Genomic DNA, 18942 nt, shown 5'->3' with positions numbered 1-18942 from the left:
TCAATGGCATCAGGCGGGTTTCTGTCTAGAATGGCACAGTAGGCAAAAATGTGTTGTCTGTAATGTGGTCCAAGTAACTGTCAGTGGCTATGATTAATTAAATTTTCCTTTCATCACCTTGTTGCTTTTGCAGTAGATACCCTAAGTGCGATGGGCGTGCCAAAGCATGGGTCCCGTGCTCACAATGCCGAAGGACTCAAGCTAAAGCTCCCTGATGAGACCCAAGTCAGTTGAAACCAGTCTGGGTTGCTTGTGTTCCCATCTGGCGGGGACCTGACCTGGCACTCAGGCTAACTATGCCTTTTGGAACAGGACAAAGGCTGGTTTGCACATGCCTGAACTCCGTTAAGAATGGCACAGTGGACTAAATATTATGGAGAAGAATGTGGCCGAGCCATTGCCAGCAACTGAGATTAGTTCAAGTAATCCTTTGATCACCCTGTTGTTTTCTACCTAGGTTCTAATAGTGACATGGTAATTATGACTGGGCTGTGATTATGGTAAAGGCACTGGTCATGCCACTGGCTTGCTTTACAACAGGGCTTTAGCAAACTCCAGAGATCAGGGCGTGAGAGGGTTTGAGTAAGTCAGTGCTCCATTTATCCCACTGCTGTTCCTCACCTACATCTCTGAGAGATGCGAAAAGGTTGTTTGCTGGAAAGCAAGCAGCTCCCACAGTGAGCACATGTGTTACAAGGATCCATGGCATCAGTGATCAACTGAGCAGGGTAGGCATCATGCGTGTCCTTCTGGCACAGGCCGCTGGAAAGACTGAACCACCTGAAAAGACATCTTCCTACTGCGGTAAATTTGTAGCCACCTGAATGTGGAGGACACCAAATGCTGATTCAATCAACGGAAATTAGCTTTTCCCAGCTGCATTTATTGCTTGAAAAGCATAAAGCAGGCCACATCCTTCTGTTGAAAACAGTTTGAAAACATATAAAACGTTTAAATGCACTTCCGACAGTATATGATGTTTCACGTGCACATGGACGTCCAGCCACTGATTTTTAAATGCAAAGAAAGGCGACAGGTTCTAATAAATGCTCATCCTAACAAGCATTTTCAATGCAACGGGTCTCACATTTGCTCGAGTTAGAGCTATTAGCGGTGTAAAGAAAAAAAAAACGCAGCGTAAACGCACTATGTAAAATGCAGCACGATCGCGCTGCTTGGAAAATAAACAGACAAAGTAGTCCGGACACCATGCTGAAAATATTGAGCCTCGTATGTTGTTAGTAGTTTACCAGTGCTGAGTAGGTGGGCTAAACACCGGAAAAGGCATGACGTATGCATGCCTTTCACAAATGAAAGCAAGCAGATTTTAAAAGGCAAGCCCACGAACCAATGAAAGTGACTGACGTGACATGGGTGTGGTTGGAAGCCCAAAGAGAGATTACAGAATGGGACAGAGCGCTTTGCTCTCGCTCATAAAAAAGGAGTACAGTGAGCAGAACCGGGAAAGGCTGGCTCTGTTTTCTGCCAGGAACTACATTTCTAGGAGCAAATACAGTCCGGTACATGTGACTGTTTTAAAACGCAGACGTTGACCCTTCTGTGTAACTAAGCCATCTCAGGGAAGAGATGGATTTTAAAAAGAAACTGATTCACCGATTGCAGCGTGCATAATCAGCAGCAACAAAAACTCAGTGTGGGAAAGAAGGTGGAGTTTACTAGTTACATAGCGTGCAATGGAGGAGCTAAGACCCAAACGCACATTTACTACCAACAATTGCCATACAATGGGTGCGCCCAGCTCCCCTCCACTCCCCCACTAACCAAACTGATATCATTAGTTGATGAATTAGAGCAAAATTCATAAAACTCTTTATTCTGCATGTCTTACGCCTCGAAACCCGTGAGTTAGAAGTGACTGACCTCTTTACCCAGAAAAAACACTGATAAAAGGTCTATTGCTTGCCCACACCTCCATTTAATTCGCCATTTGAATTCATTATTTTTATTTTATTCTACAAATATATGTTTGGACCGTGAACCTTAAAAGTAATATAAAGTAAAATTGCTGTGTCTAAAGGTGGCATAAAATATGGGGCAAACGCATTAAATACATGAAATGAAATTGCAGAATTGCTGAGGAGGGAGGACCCAAAAGCCTTTGTAGGTTTGCACATTTTAATATAGCTATAGGAACTTTTCGACTGGTTTTCAAAACACAAAGCTAACAAGCAGCTTATGCGGTGTGTAGGTCAGTCTTAAACATTACATTCACACTTCTCTTTAATAGTAAGGTTGCCTGTGAAACACCTAAAAATAATTGCATACAATCAAACTTCTTGAGGGGATACATACAACCGCCAACCAATCTGCTTCTACGCCGTTCTTGTATTATTAAAAAAAAAAAAAAAAAAAAAAAAAAAAAAAAAATCAGTAACCGTACACTTTTATTGCCTCAAAGAAAAAAAAGCCTTTTGGGGTGCCAATTTTGGAATCGCCACCGTTTTGAATGTGTCCCTGCAACACCGTAAAGAAAGGCAACGAGTGCACCATGCAGAGGATGTTGTGGGCACACAAGAAAGAAATCACCCATGGCATTAAGTGATTGGCCTTCAAAACGCAAGTTTAATAATAGTGGGGTCCTGATACTGGCAGTGCCCAGTGACAACGGACCTCAGTCCCCACCTCTATGCCTCTGCTTGCACAGATCCGGGGACACTACGCCTTACAGACGCACATTCCCGGTCTTTACTTTCTATTTTAATTTCAGTGATCTTTGCCGGAATTGTTCCTCTATTATTAATACAGTTGCAATACTTTTATTTCCTATTGATTTTATTTTCAAGTGCTTGTACGCTCTTCCCGTATTACTTTAAAATACTTATTTATCCACAGAAGTAACAAATGCGATCGCCAGTCTGGCTTCAGGCAAGACACCAGGACCAGATGGGTTTCCCGCGGAATTGTATAGGAAATGTAGTGACATTTTGGCCCCGCACTTACTTGAGATGTATAAAGAAGCTGAGCAGAAAGGTCACTTCCCTCCAGGGATTGACCTAGCTACAATAGTAGTGATCCCGAAGACCCAACCCCCATCGCCAAACTGCTCGGCCTACCGACCCATCTCCCTCCTCAACACCGAGATCAAGGTGTTAGCTTTAATCCTTGCCACTAGATTAAAAGAGGCAATGCCCACCTTGGTGCACCCTGACCAATGCGGCTTTATGCCTACGCGGAGCACCAGGCACTGCATTAGGCGACTGCATCTCGCATTAGCACACCGTAAAATCCTGTCACACACCCCTCTGGCGCTGCTCTTACTTGATTTTGAGAAGGCCTTTGACACAGTGGATTGGTCCTATCTTGAACAAGTATTAAAAAAAAATGGACTTGGACCCAAGTTCCGAGGTCTTGTGGGACTACTCTACTCTAATCCAACGGCTCAGGTCCAAGTAAACGGAGCGATCTCGGGTGTATTCCCGATTGGTCGTGGCACCCGACAAGGATGCCCGTTATCCCCCTTACTCTTTGCATTAATAATAGAACCCCTGGCGAAGTTATTTCGAGAGGACCCTCTGATGGAGGGCTGGTCTTGGCCCGTATGTCCAGAAGACCGTGTGGCACTGTACGCGGACGATGTCCTACTATATATAGCTAGCCAGGCCAGAAGCGGCCCCCGTATCATTCAAATTCTAGACATCTTCTCGGAGGCTTCGGGTCTCGCCCTAAACCCCAAAAAATCCCTGTTGGTTCCGCTCCATCAATCTAGAGACTGTATAGATTGGCAACAAAACATACCAGTGCGGAGGAATAGCTTTAAATACCTGGGGGTGCATGTCGCAACGATCCCTGAATTAACATGGGAGCTCAACGTCACGCCTTTAACCAGAAGAATCAAGGACGATCTTCAACGGTGGAAGGACCTCCCCCTTAATTTGCTTGGAAGAATCGCACTCTATAAGATGATGGTCCTTCCCCAGGCTTCTCTATCTCCTCCAAAATTATCCACACCCTATCCATATAGAGAAATGGACTCGCTAGCACGCCAATTTATGTGGAGTGGCACCCGTCCCCGGCTAGCGCTTAAAATCTGCCAGAGAGATGTCTATGAAGGGGGTCTAGGAATGTCTAATGTCCTTTACTACCACCTGGCGATGCAGCTACTTGTGATCAACGACTGGTGGGGGGGGGGGGGGGGGGGAGGATGGACAGACCCGGCGTACCGGCTGGAACTCCAGACACTGAGCTACCCCAAGATCTTTGACGCCCTGTATGGCGGCCCGATCACACGTGGGACTCCCGGGGTGACAGGGGTGGTGCTGCAGGGATGGCGGACAGCTCAAAAGATTTCAGGACGGTGGGGGCGCCCGACTCTGCTTGGGAGAGGTGGCGGGTCTTGAGGGATTCCAGAAATGGGATAATATAGGTATCTCTACACTGGGTGATGTATGGGAGGGCACGCACATGCATTCCTTCGAGGACCTCCAGGAAACCTTTGCACTAAATAACACACAATTCCACAGATATCTCCAAGTACGCCACGCCCTACTGATGCTGGTCCAGACATGGGACAACATACCCGAAAGCAGCCCTATGGAGAGGAGGGCTCTGATGGGGAATCTGGGTAGGGGAGGCATTTCCCAGGTATATCGCACATTAATCACCACCACTGCCTGTTCCCTGGAGGAACTTCGTCGGAAATGGGAGGGATGGGTGGGCCCTGTGGAGGAGGAGGACTGGACTGAGGCATTGGCAGCTCCCCACGCCCTGACCATGGCGACACGCTTCCAACTAATACAGACTTATTATCTCCACACTGCCTACCTTACACCCTCTAAAATGCACAGGGCGGGGCTCCGACCTACAGCTGATTGTCCCCGATGTTTGAGACCAGACGCTGATTTCTTCCACATGGTGTGGTCATGCTCGATTATTAATACTTATTGGACGATGATCTCGCAGGAGATCTCGTTGACCCTACAAGTGGACATGGAGCTGACACCACTGACATCCCGATTAGGGGTCATGGGAGATTCGGGATTACGCAGAGCAGAACGAACCTTACTAGGGGTGGCATGCCTAGTGGCCAAAAGAGACATTGTGGCGGACTGGAAGGCCACTAAGGCACCGGCCCTGACCAAATGGAGAGGGGGATCGATTGGTGTGCCCAATGTGAAAAACTCGTATATGAGGCTAGAGGGTGCCCGAATAAATATAACAAGATCTGGGGGAAGTGGGAGGGCACGACAACTTAACCCCCTAAAACGCAGACCGACACAATGAGAGGAAGAATTCATACACATTCCTCCAACTCCTCTTGAGTGAGATGAGGCACGTACGTGACACACCGGCATAGACGTGTACAATCTATTCATTCAGGGTGTTGTCTGGGGCATTGGATTTGACCACTGTTTGGTGCCCATTGGCGCCTTGTTACCTATGTATATAACTGTTTTGCATTACCTTTTCTATTGCAAAACCAATAAAAAAATATTTATAAAAAAAAATATATATATACTTATTTATCATATTTTCTATGATGATTCTTTAGGACTTTTTTATTCCAACTGCTTTTATTTTAGTGACTTTTTCCTTTCTGTTTTTATTTCCGGTAATTTGTCCTTACAGGCTATTACACTGTTTCCGTTTGTTTCTAGATCTATTTTCCTTTAATATAATGACATCGATTTTAAATATAGTTGTTAGAAATGTTTTGTTTCAAATACATTTGTAAAGAAAAAAAAACATCAGGACCACGATAATATTGCCTTTAAAGATTAGCTGATTGTAGAATATATATTTTCAACCGTATGTTCTATTTTTTCTTCAAATGGACTACACAGCATTGTTTATTCGCATCTTTGAGCTCACACTGAAAGGGCAAGCCACGTTATTAAAACGTAGAATATTATTGCACAGAGCTGCGCTTCACCTCGGGTCCGCAGACTACAGCACCTTAGCACCCGAGTGGCAACCACGCCTTCCTTCTTAAATGAAATACATCAATAACTTTGTAAAAAAATTACCTGAGATAAAATAAAGGGCGGGGTCTAAACACGGACCAGAATTAAGAAAGTCAGGAGATAATGAGACTAGAATTTTCAGCAGTATATGAGAACTCGTCCCGTTTCCTGGGAGAATAGTTGTTAACGGGGGGCATGTGCCTCTGCGGAGAAGTCAGTGGAAGGGGAGGGTAGGGGCAGCATCAATGCCTAGGCTGGTTCAGGTGTTTGCAGAATCTCCAGCTCAAACTGCCAGGAACCGGAGACAGGCTGGCAGTGTTGGCGGCGGCTGAGGGTCACGGAGCGCTTCTCAAAGGCTGGGGCATCAGCAGGTAGGGTGACCACCTAGCACTGAGGCAAATTCTGGACAGGACTGTAAAAAATTCAGGACAAAGGGTCAAAATTCAGGACAAAAATTCAGGACAAAGGGTCAAAATTCAGGACAAAATTTCAAGAACAAACGTCAGTTTTACAGAGACATGCAAGAGAGGCCATGCCTCACTATGTTGTCAGTGCATTTATTTACTCTTTTTTAACATAGCACTAGTTATTCACTGTGGACCTTTTGTGATTGCCTCCTGGTGTGCTACATTCAGGTGTCACATTACGTCCTTGTTCAGTAGTAAATGAATGCCCTTCACGGCAAGGCCATCACCCCTACCCAAATCTACCCGATCTTTCCTGAAGAGAAAGTAACAGCAAAATTTTGATTATGTTTATGAAAATTTCAAAACCCCTGGCAAACAGTTTGGGAAACATTAAGGTAATTAACCTTATGCTAGTTTAAACAAATTGAACAAAAACATCTGGCTTACCCCAACCGCCCATGGACTTTCAACCAATTTTGTTTTAAAGAGGCAGGGCAGATGGTCTGGGTGACAGTCTCACACCTAATGACAGGATGTGATGTACCCATAACTTGTCTGTAGTCTCACTGCACTAGAGTGTATGTTTGGGACTCTACATTTATCTCAGAGCTGGGAGCCCGGACTACCAATCAAAGATAATAAAAGAGTAGGATGAAATTGAGATCAAATGGGAGATCCACGGCAAGTAATTCAAAGGATTGTTGCTAACAACTGGATAAATAAAGAAGAGAAGAACAAGGTGGGACAATTCCTAAAATCAGACAAGATGGGTCCACCAAGACTATTTGAAGGTATTGGGTACCTGGGGAGTTGTCTGCACACAGGAGCGAAACAGAAGGGGCACTGTCAAGTGGTTGAACAATCAACACCCATCCACCTTGGCAAACTCTTCTGGTGCAATGGTTCGCATGTTAGTGCTTGTGAAGGGTGAGCAGGGGCCAGACCCCTTGCAAGGTTGTGCAAGGCAATTGCCCGCTTAGTCCATGTCTTTATATGGTTTTGAAATTGAGCAAAAGCCAAACTAGAGATCTGGGTTATCCCTAAGTGTCAAGTACACATAGAATCTTCAAAATATTTGGGATGTAAATTGCACAAACAAAATTTACAAATTTTAAAATGTAATTAGTGTTTCTTTAACATATGGCACTGTTTTTGCCTTCATACACAATTAGATCTCAGATTGAACTGGGAACCAGTTACCTTTCGATACCTAATGATTAATATCTACCATTCTTACACTGATTTCCAGGATGAAAATCTCGGCAGAGCGAACGGTCCCTCCAAGCCCAGTTTGCGTTTTGGTCTTCTCTTCTGCTTTCTGTAGAGGCCATGTGGCACTAGTGAAGATGGTGTGCTACCCCAATGATAGTATTATTTTGCAAACCTTCCCCTGCTCGTCCTTCATTCCTTCTTCAGACAGGCCACACATCTGGTTTGGTCACTGCGGCGCCATCGGGAGCTCTTTCCACTCTAAAGCTAACTGTGACTGCGGGTGGATTAGATCTTCTGGACTTAGAATGCTTTTATTCAGCTGCAGATGTCAAATGGGTGGCTCACTGGCTTTCTGCCCCCCTCCCTGCATGAGATGAGGTTTACCAGTAAAGACTTTTAAGGAAGGCTTAATGCACTGCTCATCGTTTCCTACTGACCATTCTATGGATCACCATCTGGGGTTATCATGCATGGCTTTCTCTTGCCTTGCCAGAACCTGTAAACTCACTGACACGAAGAAACCCTATGCTCCTGCACTACCTTTGCTAAGCCTTCCCACGCGCACAGGATGGCTGTGCTCAGAGCAACTCCATCAGTGGCATGTTGCAGGTGTCTTAAAATTGGGGACTTTGTTTCTGAACAGTGAGCTACTAAATTTCTAAACCCTTGTGGCAGACTACCATCTTCACCCCGGTCAACTTCTTACTTACAACCACCTTAAATAATCATTAAATGCCCTATTTCATGTCTGCTACCTAGCACTAACCCTACAAGAGGTGTGCCAGAAGCTCTCTACCATAGGAAATGGTGGCAAACTGATGGAATGGGTGTACAGACCTATCCTGCAACATGGAAACCACTCCAGGTCTTCTTGTCATACTGCCTGGGTGATTGATGTACCAAACCACTGCAAGATATGGACTAAAATACTGGACTTTCCCCACAAAGTATCCCACAGCTGTCACTTTAAGTAAATTCATAGTGCTTCCTTGTGAATGCATTCTGTCCGTTGCTTGCCATTGGCCTTGTGGTTTGTAACTCACAATTTGTTGCTTTCAATTTGCTGGCTTTATTTGTTTTAGGCTATGCAGCTTGAATTCCTCCCTTCCCTTGCCAAAACCTTATTTACAGTATCCTGCCAAGTGCTACCTTTCTGTAAACAGGCCTGTAAATCTTGTTCTTATCTTTTCATGTTTGCTGTGCATTCAAAGAACAAAGTCAAATGTCAGGCTCTGTCTTCGGTGGGAACTTAGTGTTTACTTTCCTTTCTCTGACTTCAAAGTGAGAGGATTTATGCGACAATCTTGCTGGATACTGGGGATAGGAAAGAGTTTTTTCTATCACATGACAACATTTAAATAGACTTCAGAATATATCAGAATTAGAAGTACAAATCAAGAACATTTTTGTTAATTCTGAACTGTGCTGGAAACAAATACCTTTACATGATTAAAACAAATCATTGCATTAGGTGATGCAATTTCCACACATCATCGTCTCTGCACAATATATTGTTTGATTTGAAAAACTGTATATCTGTGCAAATGTAATGGTCATTTCAATCAAAAATGTGTTGTCTGTAATGGCAGTGTGTTCCCACACCATGCATGCTCCACTCCACTCTGCTCTACACCACTCCACACCACTGCACCCTACTCTGTATCACTCCACTTTACACCACTCCATGCCACTGCACTCTTCTCCATTCGGAACCACTCCACATTATGCCACTGATCTCTATGCTACTTCACACTATGCCTCTCTACTCTACGCCACTGCGCTCTGCTCGTCTGCACGCCATACCACTCCAGTCTAGGCAACACCAATCTAATCCGCACAACTCCACTCTCTGCCACTCTGCACTGTACGCCACTGCACTCTAAGCTAATACACTCTATGCTAATGCACTTTACTCTGTAACACTCAACTCTATGCCCCTGCACTCTACATCAATACACTGTACATCATTCTAATCTACTCTGCACCTCTGCACTCTATGCCACGGCACTCTACACTACTTTACTCTATGCCATCACACTCTATGCCACTTTATGCACCTCCACTCTAACCTGCACTTCTCCACTCTAAGCCACCTCACTCTACTGTGAAATAATCTACTTTATGCCACTGCACTCTGTGCCACTGCATTCTATGCCACTGCACTCTACCCTGCACCTCTCCACTCTATGCAACTGCACTCTACTCTGAAACAATCTATTCTACGCCACTGTACTCTATAACACTCTGACCACTGCACTCTAGTTCAATGCACTCTACACCACTGCAAGCTGACACTCTGCAACACTGCTCTGGCCGCCACTATACTCTACACCACTCTGCTCTGTACTACTGCATTTTGCACCAATAAACTCTATTCCACTGCATTCTATGCCACTCTACTCTGCCCAATGCCACTCTATGCAACTGCACTCTACACCAGGGTACTCTAAACAACTGCACTGCCCTTTACTCTGCACCACTGTACTCTATGCCACTGTTCTTTGTACCACTGTACACCACTGCACTGACACTCTACTCTGCAACTCTGCACTCTACACCACTCTACTCTATGCCACTGCACTCTAGGCACTCTACAATACTCCACTCTGCACCACTACACTCTATGCCACATGAGTCTACTCTGCACTCTGACACTGCACTACTCTGCATTACTGCACTCTCTGCTACTCTATTGTATGCCACTCTACTCCACTGCACTCTATGTAACTCTACCCCATGCCACTCTATGCCACTGCACTCTGCGCCAATGCACTCTAAACTGCACGCCACTGCCCTCTACTCTGTACCACTGTACTCTACGCCACTGCTCTGTGCCACTCTACTCCACAAAACATCACTGCACTGACACTCTACTCTGCAGTGTTGCACTCTCCACCACTGTACTATAACCAATGTACTATGTACTACTGCATTCTATGCCACTGCACTCTGCATCACTCCACTCTACAGCACTTTGCCCTACTCTGCACCACTCTACACTACGCCACTGCACTCCCTGCAACGTGAGTGTACTCTGCAATCTATGCCACTGTACCACTCTACACTACTGCTCTCTCTGCCACTCTATTGTATGCCACTCTACTCCACTGCACTCTATGCCAATCTACTCGGTCCCATGCCACTGCACTCTAAACCACTGCACTCTACGCTAACGCACTCTAAACAACTGCACTGTACCCCACTGCACTGTACTTTGCACCACTGGGCTCTATGCCACTGCTCCTATACTACTCTACTCGACACCACTATGCCACTAGCTTTAAGCCATGCTGACCAGAAGCTACTCTGGTGTATAACATGGCTAATGGCTAAAACACATTAGCAAAGCCAATAACTCTTTCGTAGATGAGACCAACTGGCTTTGCCAATGTTTGTTAGTACTATGAGGTACCGAGGTACCTGAAAGAACTGTAAAAAATACAATTACATTATAATAAAGGCTGCTACAAAATGCGCAAATACATTTCGGTTAAATTAAAAAAAAAGCGCTTCTCAAATACAGATTTGAATAATATACAGTTTATACCTAGTGCTAAAAAAATGTTATAACACTCCATTAAAACCACACACTCCACAGCTCACCTTGGAACACCATTACAATACCTCTCTGAAAGAAATATCTTTGCCACCAGAAAACTTCAAGTGGCTCCTTTTAGAAAAAGTCAATGCAGGTTTTCAAGCCCCTTTGTATTTGCAGATTTACCAGTTGCCCACATTTGCATGTCTTTAGGGAAGGAGACCCCCTGGCAAGAAGGCCTTTTTTATGAGTCTGCCCCTCCCTCCGTCAGAGCACAGGAGACCCCCTGCCTTCCAGCCCAGCTGGGGAAACTCCTCTGCCTGTAATTTCGCCCTGCCTCCGTTGCCCTTTAGGTGAAAGGCTAAAATTACGACAAATGCCGTCCGTTAAAGCTTTCATCACGGACAACGGATGGCAGGGCGAAATTACGGACAGTCCGTGAAATTTACGGACGGGTGGTCACCCTAATAGTTAACAGATGTGAAAGCGTTCACTACTTGGAGCCCACTACTGAGTCCGAGGTGAGGAGGCTAAGCTGCGAGGTCCGACGAGGCCCTCCCCTTTCAGAAAATGCCGAGTTGAAGTACTGTACCCTATGTGCAAATAATCGGTCGAAGGTCACAGAGATTTTCCCTTCTGAGCGGTCCGCGGGGTTGCCCCATCGGCGACAGGGGCAGGGTAGATCTTTGGTTCTGGGCAGACACTACATATGGAGGGATGGGTCTCCCAGAATCATGGGCCCAGACATCCCGTAACAGCTAAAAACAAAAGACTGTCTTCAGCGACAGGCTTTGCAACTTCCAGTGTTGCACACCGATGGGGCTGGCGACGCACTCATTGGACCTGAGTGTAGCGGGGCGACTTAGAACTCTCACCCCTAAATCAGGGTCCGTCTCATAGGGTCAAAATGCTAGGTCATGAGAGATCCCAAAGAGGCCCGCACATGCTCGACAGGGGGCTCCCTTGTGTCTCTTTCCTCTCACGCACGTTAGTTACAACCTGAATGAAGACAACAAGCTGGTTAGAATGGCAACCACGGGGAGCTTGACATAAATCAAACAGGTCACCGACACCTGTGATTACAGCGCTACACGATGGCCATCAAAAGTGTCAGAAGGCACTGCATAAAACACCTGTTTCTAGCTTCGAACAAGCACCCAATTCTTCAAATCACTATAACTATTTTTAGAGAGCTTAAAAATAAAAGAACGTCTACCGGCTCAATGACTAAAGAATGGCGGGCTGGTGCTAAATCCAAATCAGTGAAAAATCTGCGCCCATGGGATACACATTTCAAAAGGGTCAGAGGCAGGGATTGTTTTTTTTTTTGTGTGTGTGTGAGGGGCGGACACTTGGGTAAGGGTCGTCCCTCCAAAGGGGGAAATATATTCTATGCCATTCCCCCCCCCCCCCTTCTGGGCAAATCAGCATATTCTTTTAGGTCCATCTGCCCCAGGGGGAGCAGAAGCCACCAAGACGCCAGAGATTTATTTTTCTTTCCTTTGTTTTTTTTTTTTTGTGTATTGGGGGGTGGCACCCCCTTAGGCAAGGGTTAAGCCCCCAAAGGGAGCAAAGCACTGTTGGGCAGTTCTGCTCCCATGGGGGCAGAAACTTTTTTTTTTTTTTTGGGCCGGTCTGCCCCAAGGGGGGGCAGAATCCACTTAGTGCCAGGGATCTTGTCAGTGTTTGCTTTGTGGGGGGGGGGGGGGGGGGGGGGGTGTTGCCCCTTGGGCAAGGGTCACCCCCCCAAAGGGGGCAGTATATTCTATGCCATTTCTGCCTCCCATGGGGCAGATCACACTAAGGAGTAAGGGATTTTTTTTTTTTTGTGGGTGGTGGCCCCTTGGGCAAGGGATTCAGCACAGTACTGGTGGCCGTTTCTGCCCACCTTGGGAGTAGATCAGCCTCAATTTTTTAGGCCCATCTGCCCCCAAGGGGGGCAGAATCCACTTAGCACCAGGGATCTTGTGTGCTTTGTGTGGGAGGGTTGCCCCTTGGGCAAGGGTCGCCCCCCCAAAGGGGGCAATATATTTTATGCCATTTCTGCCACCCTTGGGGGCAGATCAGGCTATATTTTTTTTTTTTTATAGGCCCAGCTGCCCCAAATGGGGCAGAAGCCACTAAGGAGCCAGGGTTTTTTTTTTTTTTTTTGTAGGGGGCAGCCCCTTTGGCAAGGGGTTCAGCACAATGCTGGCGGTGCCAGCCAAACACCATTCCACACACTCCCATCAGCTGGTGTGATTGCTGTATCAGGCATGTGGGCGTATGAAAGTGATGGGCCCTTGAATGGCGCTGTCTGTTGATGCGAGTGTTGTAATGTGTTGGGCCTGTGGCTGGCGTGTGAACGGTCTTGTGCATGTCATGTATGAAAGGTGTGTGAATGTATTGTAAAGCGGTTGGTGCCTTGGTGTGAATTTACAGCTCATGAGCTATGAGTCATTGGTTTATTTTTTTGGCCTTTCAGTTATTAACAGTGCAATTCATTTTTGTGAAATCTCTTGTTAATAAAATTTGATCTACTGAACCATTACTCACCCTCATGCCAAATCCAATCAGTATGTGTGGTAAAAATAACAAAACCTGCTCCGCTGTAATAAGGCGTCGCAGCACACCCGTGACATGCTAGGTGTCTCGGGTGGGACCCAGATGATGAAGCATGCTACCAGCTTGGTTGGTGCATGAGGGGTCTTTTCAACATAGCCTAGGTGTGTTTCTTTTCACAATTTTATTGTTTGGAACATCACAGAAGGATGTGGATACATCAAAATGATCTATTACAAAACAAACTCTTTTTCCACAGGAGTTGGGGGTGCACCTGCTTTTTTGGTCCCCGGTGCGGCAGTCTTCTAAAGAAGCCTATCAAACCCAGACATTTTTGAAAACTAGAAACCCGAAGGAGCCCATGGAGGTGTGGTTCGCGTGGATCCCCCAACATTTTCTTACCCAGACTCCTCTGCAAGCCTCAAAATTTGCTTAAAAAAGCATATTTTACTCACTTTTCTTTGTAGGATCACCGCGCCAGCACAAATTTCCTACCACCCAGCGTTCCCCTCAGTCTTCCAAGTAAAATGGTATCTCACTTGTGTGGGTCCCCAAAGCAGAGTCAGCTTAAAAATGTATAAAAGAAAAAAATTGGGCTTATCAACTTGCTGTGCTATCCCCCCAATCTCTACGCATTTTGGGCCTTTTTCTGTTGCAGGCACCTGGGCCACCCACACAAGTGATGTATCATTTTTATCCACAAACCGAGAGGAATATTGGGTGGTAGGAAATGTGTGCAGGCACAGTGTTCCTACAAAGAAAAGTGTGGGAAATGTGATTTTTATTTTTAGCTATATTTGAGGTTTGCAGCGAAGTCTGGGTAAGAAAATGTTGGGGGATCCATGCAAGCCACACCCCTCTGGAATCCTCCAGGTGTCTAGTTTTAAAAAACATATGGGTTTGGCAGGTTTCCCAAGATGACTGCCGCACCAGGGACCATAAACGCAGGTGTCCCCCACCCCCCACAAAAACAGGTGGTTTTGTAATAGATCATTTTGATGTGTCCACATTGTGTTTTGGGGCATTTCCTGTTGCGGGCACTAGGCCTACCCACACAAGTGAGGTACCATTTTTATCAGGAGACTTTGGGTAACACTTGGTGGAAGTAAAGTTGTGGCTCCTCTCAGATTCCAGAACTTTCTGGTCACCAAAATGTGAAGAAAAAGTGTTTTTTGTGCCAAATTATGAGGTTTGCAAAGGATTCTGGGTAACAGAACCTGGTGAGAGCCACACAAGTCAAACCCATTCTGAATTCCCCTAGGTGTCTAGTTTTCAAAAATGCACAGAGTTGGTAAATTTCCCTAGGTGCCGGCTGAGCTAGAGGCCAAAATCCACAGCTAGGCACTTTGCAAAAAAAAAAAAAGTCAGTTTTCTTTGGGAAAATGTGATGTGTCCATGTTGCGTTTCCTCTTTGCGGGCATTAGGCCTACCCACACAAGTGGGGTACCATTTTTATCAGTGGACATGGGGGAACACAGAATAGAAGAACAAGTGTTATTGCCCCTTGTGTTTCTCTACACTTTTTCCTTACAAACGTAAGACAGTGTGTAAAAAAGACGTCTATTTGAGAAATGCCCTGTAATTCACATGCTAATATGGGGACCCTGGAATTCAGAGATGTGCAGATTACCACTGCTTTTCAACACCTTATCTAGTGCCTATTTTGGAAATACAAAGGTTTCCTTGATACCTATTTTTGACTCTTTATATTTTACAAAATAAATTGCTGTATACTCTATATACTATGAAAATCCATAGCAAGGTGCACCTCATTTATTGGCTCTGGGTACCTAGGATTCTAGATGAACCCTATAAATCCCTGCAACCAGAAGAGTCCCGCAGAAGTAACCGTATATTGCTTTTGAAAATCTGACATGGCAGACAAAAGTTACAGAGTAAAAGGTGGAGAGAAATGGCTGTTTTTCACCTCTATTTCAATATTTTTGTGTTTTAGCTGTTATTTTCTGTAGGAAAACGTTGTAGGATCTACACACATGACCCCTTGCTAAATTTAGAATTGTGTCTACTTTTTAGAAATGTTCAGCTATTTAGGATCCAGCATTGGTTTCACAACAATTTCTATCACTAACTGGAAGGAGGCTGAAAGCACACAAAAAATAGTAAAAATGGGGTATGTCCCAGTGAAATGCCGCAACTGTGCTCAAAATTTTGGTTTTCTGATTCAAGTCTGCCTGTTCCTGAAAGCTGGCGATTTTAGCACTGCAACCCCTTTGTGTTCATGCCATTTGCAGGGGGAAAAAAACATATTTTAATCTGCAGCACCTTTCCCCGTTTTTTCAGGGAAAAAACACCACATTTTAGCTGCATTTTGGCAAATTTATTGGTCTCTTCCAAGGGAACCCACAAACTCTGTGTACCTTTAGAATCCCCAGAATAATGGGGAAAAAAGGATGCAGATTTGGCTTAGTTAGCTGCTGTGGACACAGAGTTACGAGGGCCTAAGCCCAAACTACACCAAACAGCCAAACAAATGCTTGCCACAGGAGAGGGAAAAGGCCTGGCAGTAAAAGGGTTAAAATAAAAAAAGAAAAGTGGCATGAAGGGGAGGGAGAGCAATTGAGTAGGGGGGGTTGGGAGGAGAACAAATCAAGCCGGGGGTCATCCGTGGATCAAGGGTGTTAAAAAGATTAAAAAGCTGGTGGGGAAATCAATGGAATAGTTGTGGGGCTAATGAGGTGAGGAAAACGATCATAGGGGGATTTGAAGAGAGAATCAGCACATGAGGTGTAGAGAAATAAACACATGCACTACCCTGGAGTGCTAGAATAAAAAGGAAAAAAAAGAGTAGTACCCTGAATGCAAGCAGTGGAACGACACACCTCATCCAATCAGAACACAGTAAAGAAGGGTTGCTCCAGAGGCAGGACAAACAAAGAAGCAGGAAAATTAGACAAACAAGAAATCTGGCCAGTGAGGAACAGGGGTTAATGCAAAATATATGTATTAAGGTAAATGAGTCAGCAAAGACTGTCTGTAGGAGAGACCAAAAAGGCGCACGCAAAGACCATCTTTATGCAAGGTTCACTAACTTCATATCAGGCAGCTACATTCAAGTGTGTTATTAAGCACCTATAATGATCTCAGTGATACGCATAATAAGCGGCAAAATACACAACCAGAAAGACGCATCTCTCTTCTCGGTATGGAGGAATTCATCAAAAGTTGTTAAACCAGGACCACATTCCGGTAGTCTGGCTATGTACCACTCCGATGACCTACCAGTGAATAGGGTGGATACGAAGGTGGCCTTTCTTTTGGTTACAAAAGTATAGTGGAAACAGCTACCCTATCAGCTTGTGCGGCTAATACCTGTAATAACCCTTTTCGCTGGTGGGGGTTATATCTAATATAGTACAATGTTAATATTTAAAACATGTTGCCATTCCCGTCTCCTCTGCTTCAGTAAATGACTGCGAAAGCTAATCAACATGGGAGATCAATACTCTAGACAGCCATGACCTCTGGTCACTAAGTGTCTGTGCCAGGAAGTTAACTGTGTCCATGGAAAGTAGCCAGTGATCGTGCCTCCTTCTGGTGGGGGGCATGTCACTCTCTTTTGCTTTAGTGGGGCCAATGTGCTCAGATGACCAACCAGATTTGTCCCGCTTTTGGGTAATCTGTCCAGTTGCCCACACTGAGACGTCAAATATATCCCTCTTTACCACTCAAAAGACAAGGGCGGCAAACACTCATGGGGGAGAGGTTGAGCTACCCTAAATGACATCTTGAGCGGCAAGGAGTAGTGTCTCTCACTTCTTCAGTCTCATATGAGCTGTAAAAGAGTTGCCCGTCTGTGGCAGGGGAAAGTAAAATGTAGCACGGGAGGGGTCCAGCAAAATGCAGCTTCAGGAAAACGTCCCCTTCCGAGGTGGAAGGAGGAACTTTGGACACCTGCAGTTAAAAGGTTCTGAAAGCGTGAACAAAAGACATATATGTGATCGGATTTGGGACTATGTCCTCTGTGTGTATTTCTTCCACTAAGACTGTTTGACAGCGTTCATACATTGTCAGATTATGAGACAGAATCTCAGGGAGAATATAATTCAAAAGAGAACAAACAGCTTGGCAGTGTAGGAGACTAAAGACTGTAACACGTTACTACTCAAGCCATAACTTTGCCACCGTATTACACTTTGGTGAAAAGACAGTAAGACTGGGAACTGTGATGCCAGGGTTAGAGTGTGCAGGACATAGGCATGGGAAATCAAATAGAAGTACCTCCCATTATTGAATTAGAAAACTTTAAAAAGTGGCCCATATTTGTAAATGAGGGAAGTTTTGAACTTGACCTCAAGAATGTGCTCTACTACTGACAGTTCACGCGACACTACAACAGCCTCCCTGCTACACCACCTTACATCTCCATGCAAGCAAATAGTCTCCACATACGCAAAGTGTACTAAGAAGTGATCATGTAAAGTTGGCCCCTCTTTTAGGTGTGTTCCCTGTGAGCCCCAATGAGACGCTGGGCTGGAACTGTGTGCTGGTGGGAACTATGCCCCCTCCATACTATAGTGCTTCCTCCGTTCTCTGAGCGGCAGTTTCAGTAACCATGACCTCTGCTCCTTTCTGCTCAGTGTCCTTGTCTATCCTCCTTTGGAAGGCACTGGACCCCTCACCCTCCTCTGGAATTATTTATGTATCAAACTTACCAACTGATGTGGAGGCAGGCTGTACCACCTCCTACCCAGCGCTGTCCCCAGTGCCTCCGGCTTACACCAAGGATGCGTCCCCTCCCGTCCCCAGGCTTGGGCTGCCCGCAGAGTGCACCATGCTGGACGGCCATGGTGGTAGCGGCGGAGCCCGGCAGACGAGGAGCTCCTAGGGGGCGCGCAGCGCGAGCAGGGCCGTAGCCGGAGGCACCAACGCAGCATGGTAAGGCAGGGAGTAGGACGCTACCACCTCTCCTTCCCCGATGACCTCCCCAGCTCTACCAATCCTCCTCCTCCAGGGGCCGGGCTGCCGTAAACCTGGGCAGCCGACGCGCTCTACGGCACACTTGCATAGCAGCGGCAAATGTCGAAAAAGGACAGACGACCAGGCAACATAAACGAAGGACAGGAATGACGGGCTCGGTAGTACTAAAGCAGCAAAGACCAAAGGCGACCATATTAGAGCCAGGCAGCCGTAAGACTGCCAGTGCTAATTCGTACAAGGGGCTAGAAATTACCCTTCACGAATGAAAAGACTGTCATTCAGGAACCGGCTTGCCTTTGCTGACAGCAGTGGAGTCAGACATAGCATTCCTGATATGTGAGAAGACGGGAGGTGCTTGACTATGTCACTTTCATCAGCCACTCTA

The 18942-nt window shown here is 45.7% G+C and overlaps 1 protein-coding gene across 1 annotated transcript in view; it reads right to left on the bottom strand.

The window, feature by feature from the left end:
• The window catches only part of DLAT (dihydrolipoamide S-acetyltransferase), a 153764-nt gene extending 135142 nt beyond the window's left edge, over window positions 1–18622 (bottom strand). Inside the window, exon 1 of the mRNA XM_069224986.1 lies at window positions 18293–18622. Coding sequence (XP_069081087.1) covers window positions 18293–18514 — 222 coding nt within the window. The 5' untranslated portion in view covers window positions 18515–18622. The remainder of the gene's footprint in view (window positions 1–18292) is intronic.
• Window positions 18623–18942: the final 320 nt, after the last annotated feature.

Source organism: Pleurodeles waltl, chromosome 3_1 (assembly GCF_031143425.1).
Source record: "Pleurodeles waltl isolate 20211129_DDA chromosome 3_1, aPleWal1.hap1.20221129, whole genome shotgun sequence".
Taxonomy (NCBI): Eukaryota; Metazoa; Chordata; class Amphibia; order Caudata; family Salamandridae; genus Pleurodeles; species Pleurodeles waltl.
Note: the sequence above shows the minus strand (reverse complement) of the source record. Positions and strands in the feature narration are given on the sequence as shown.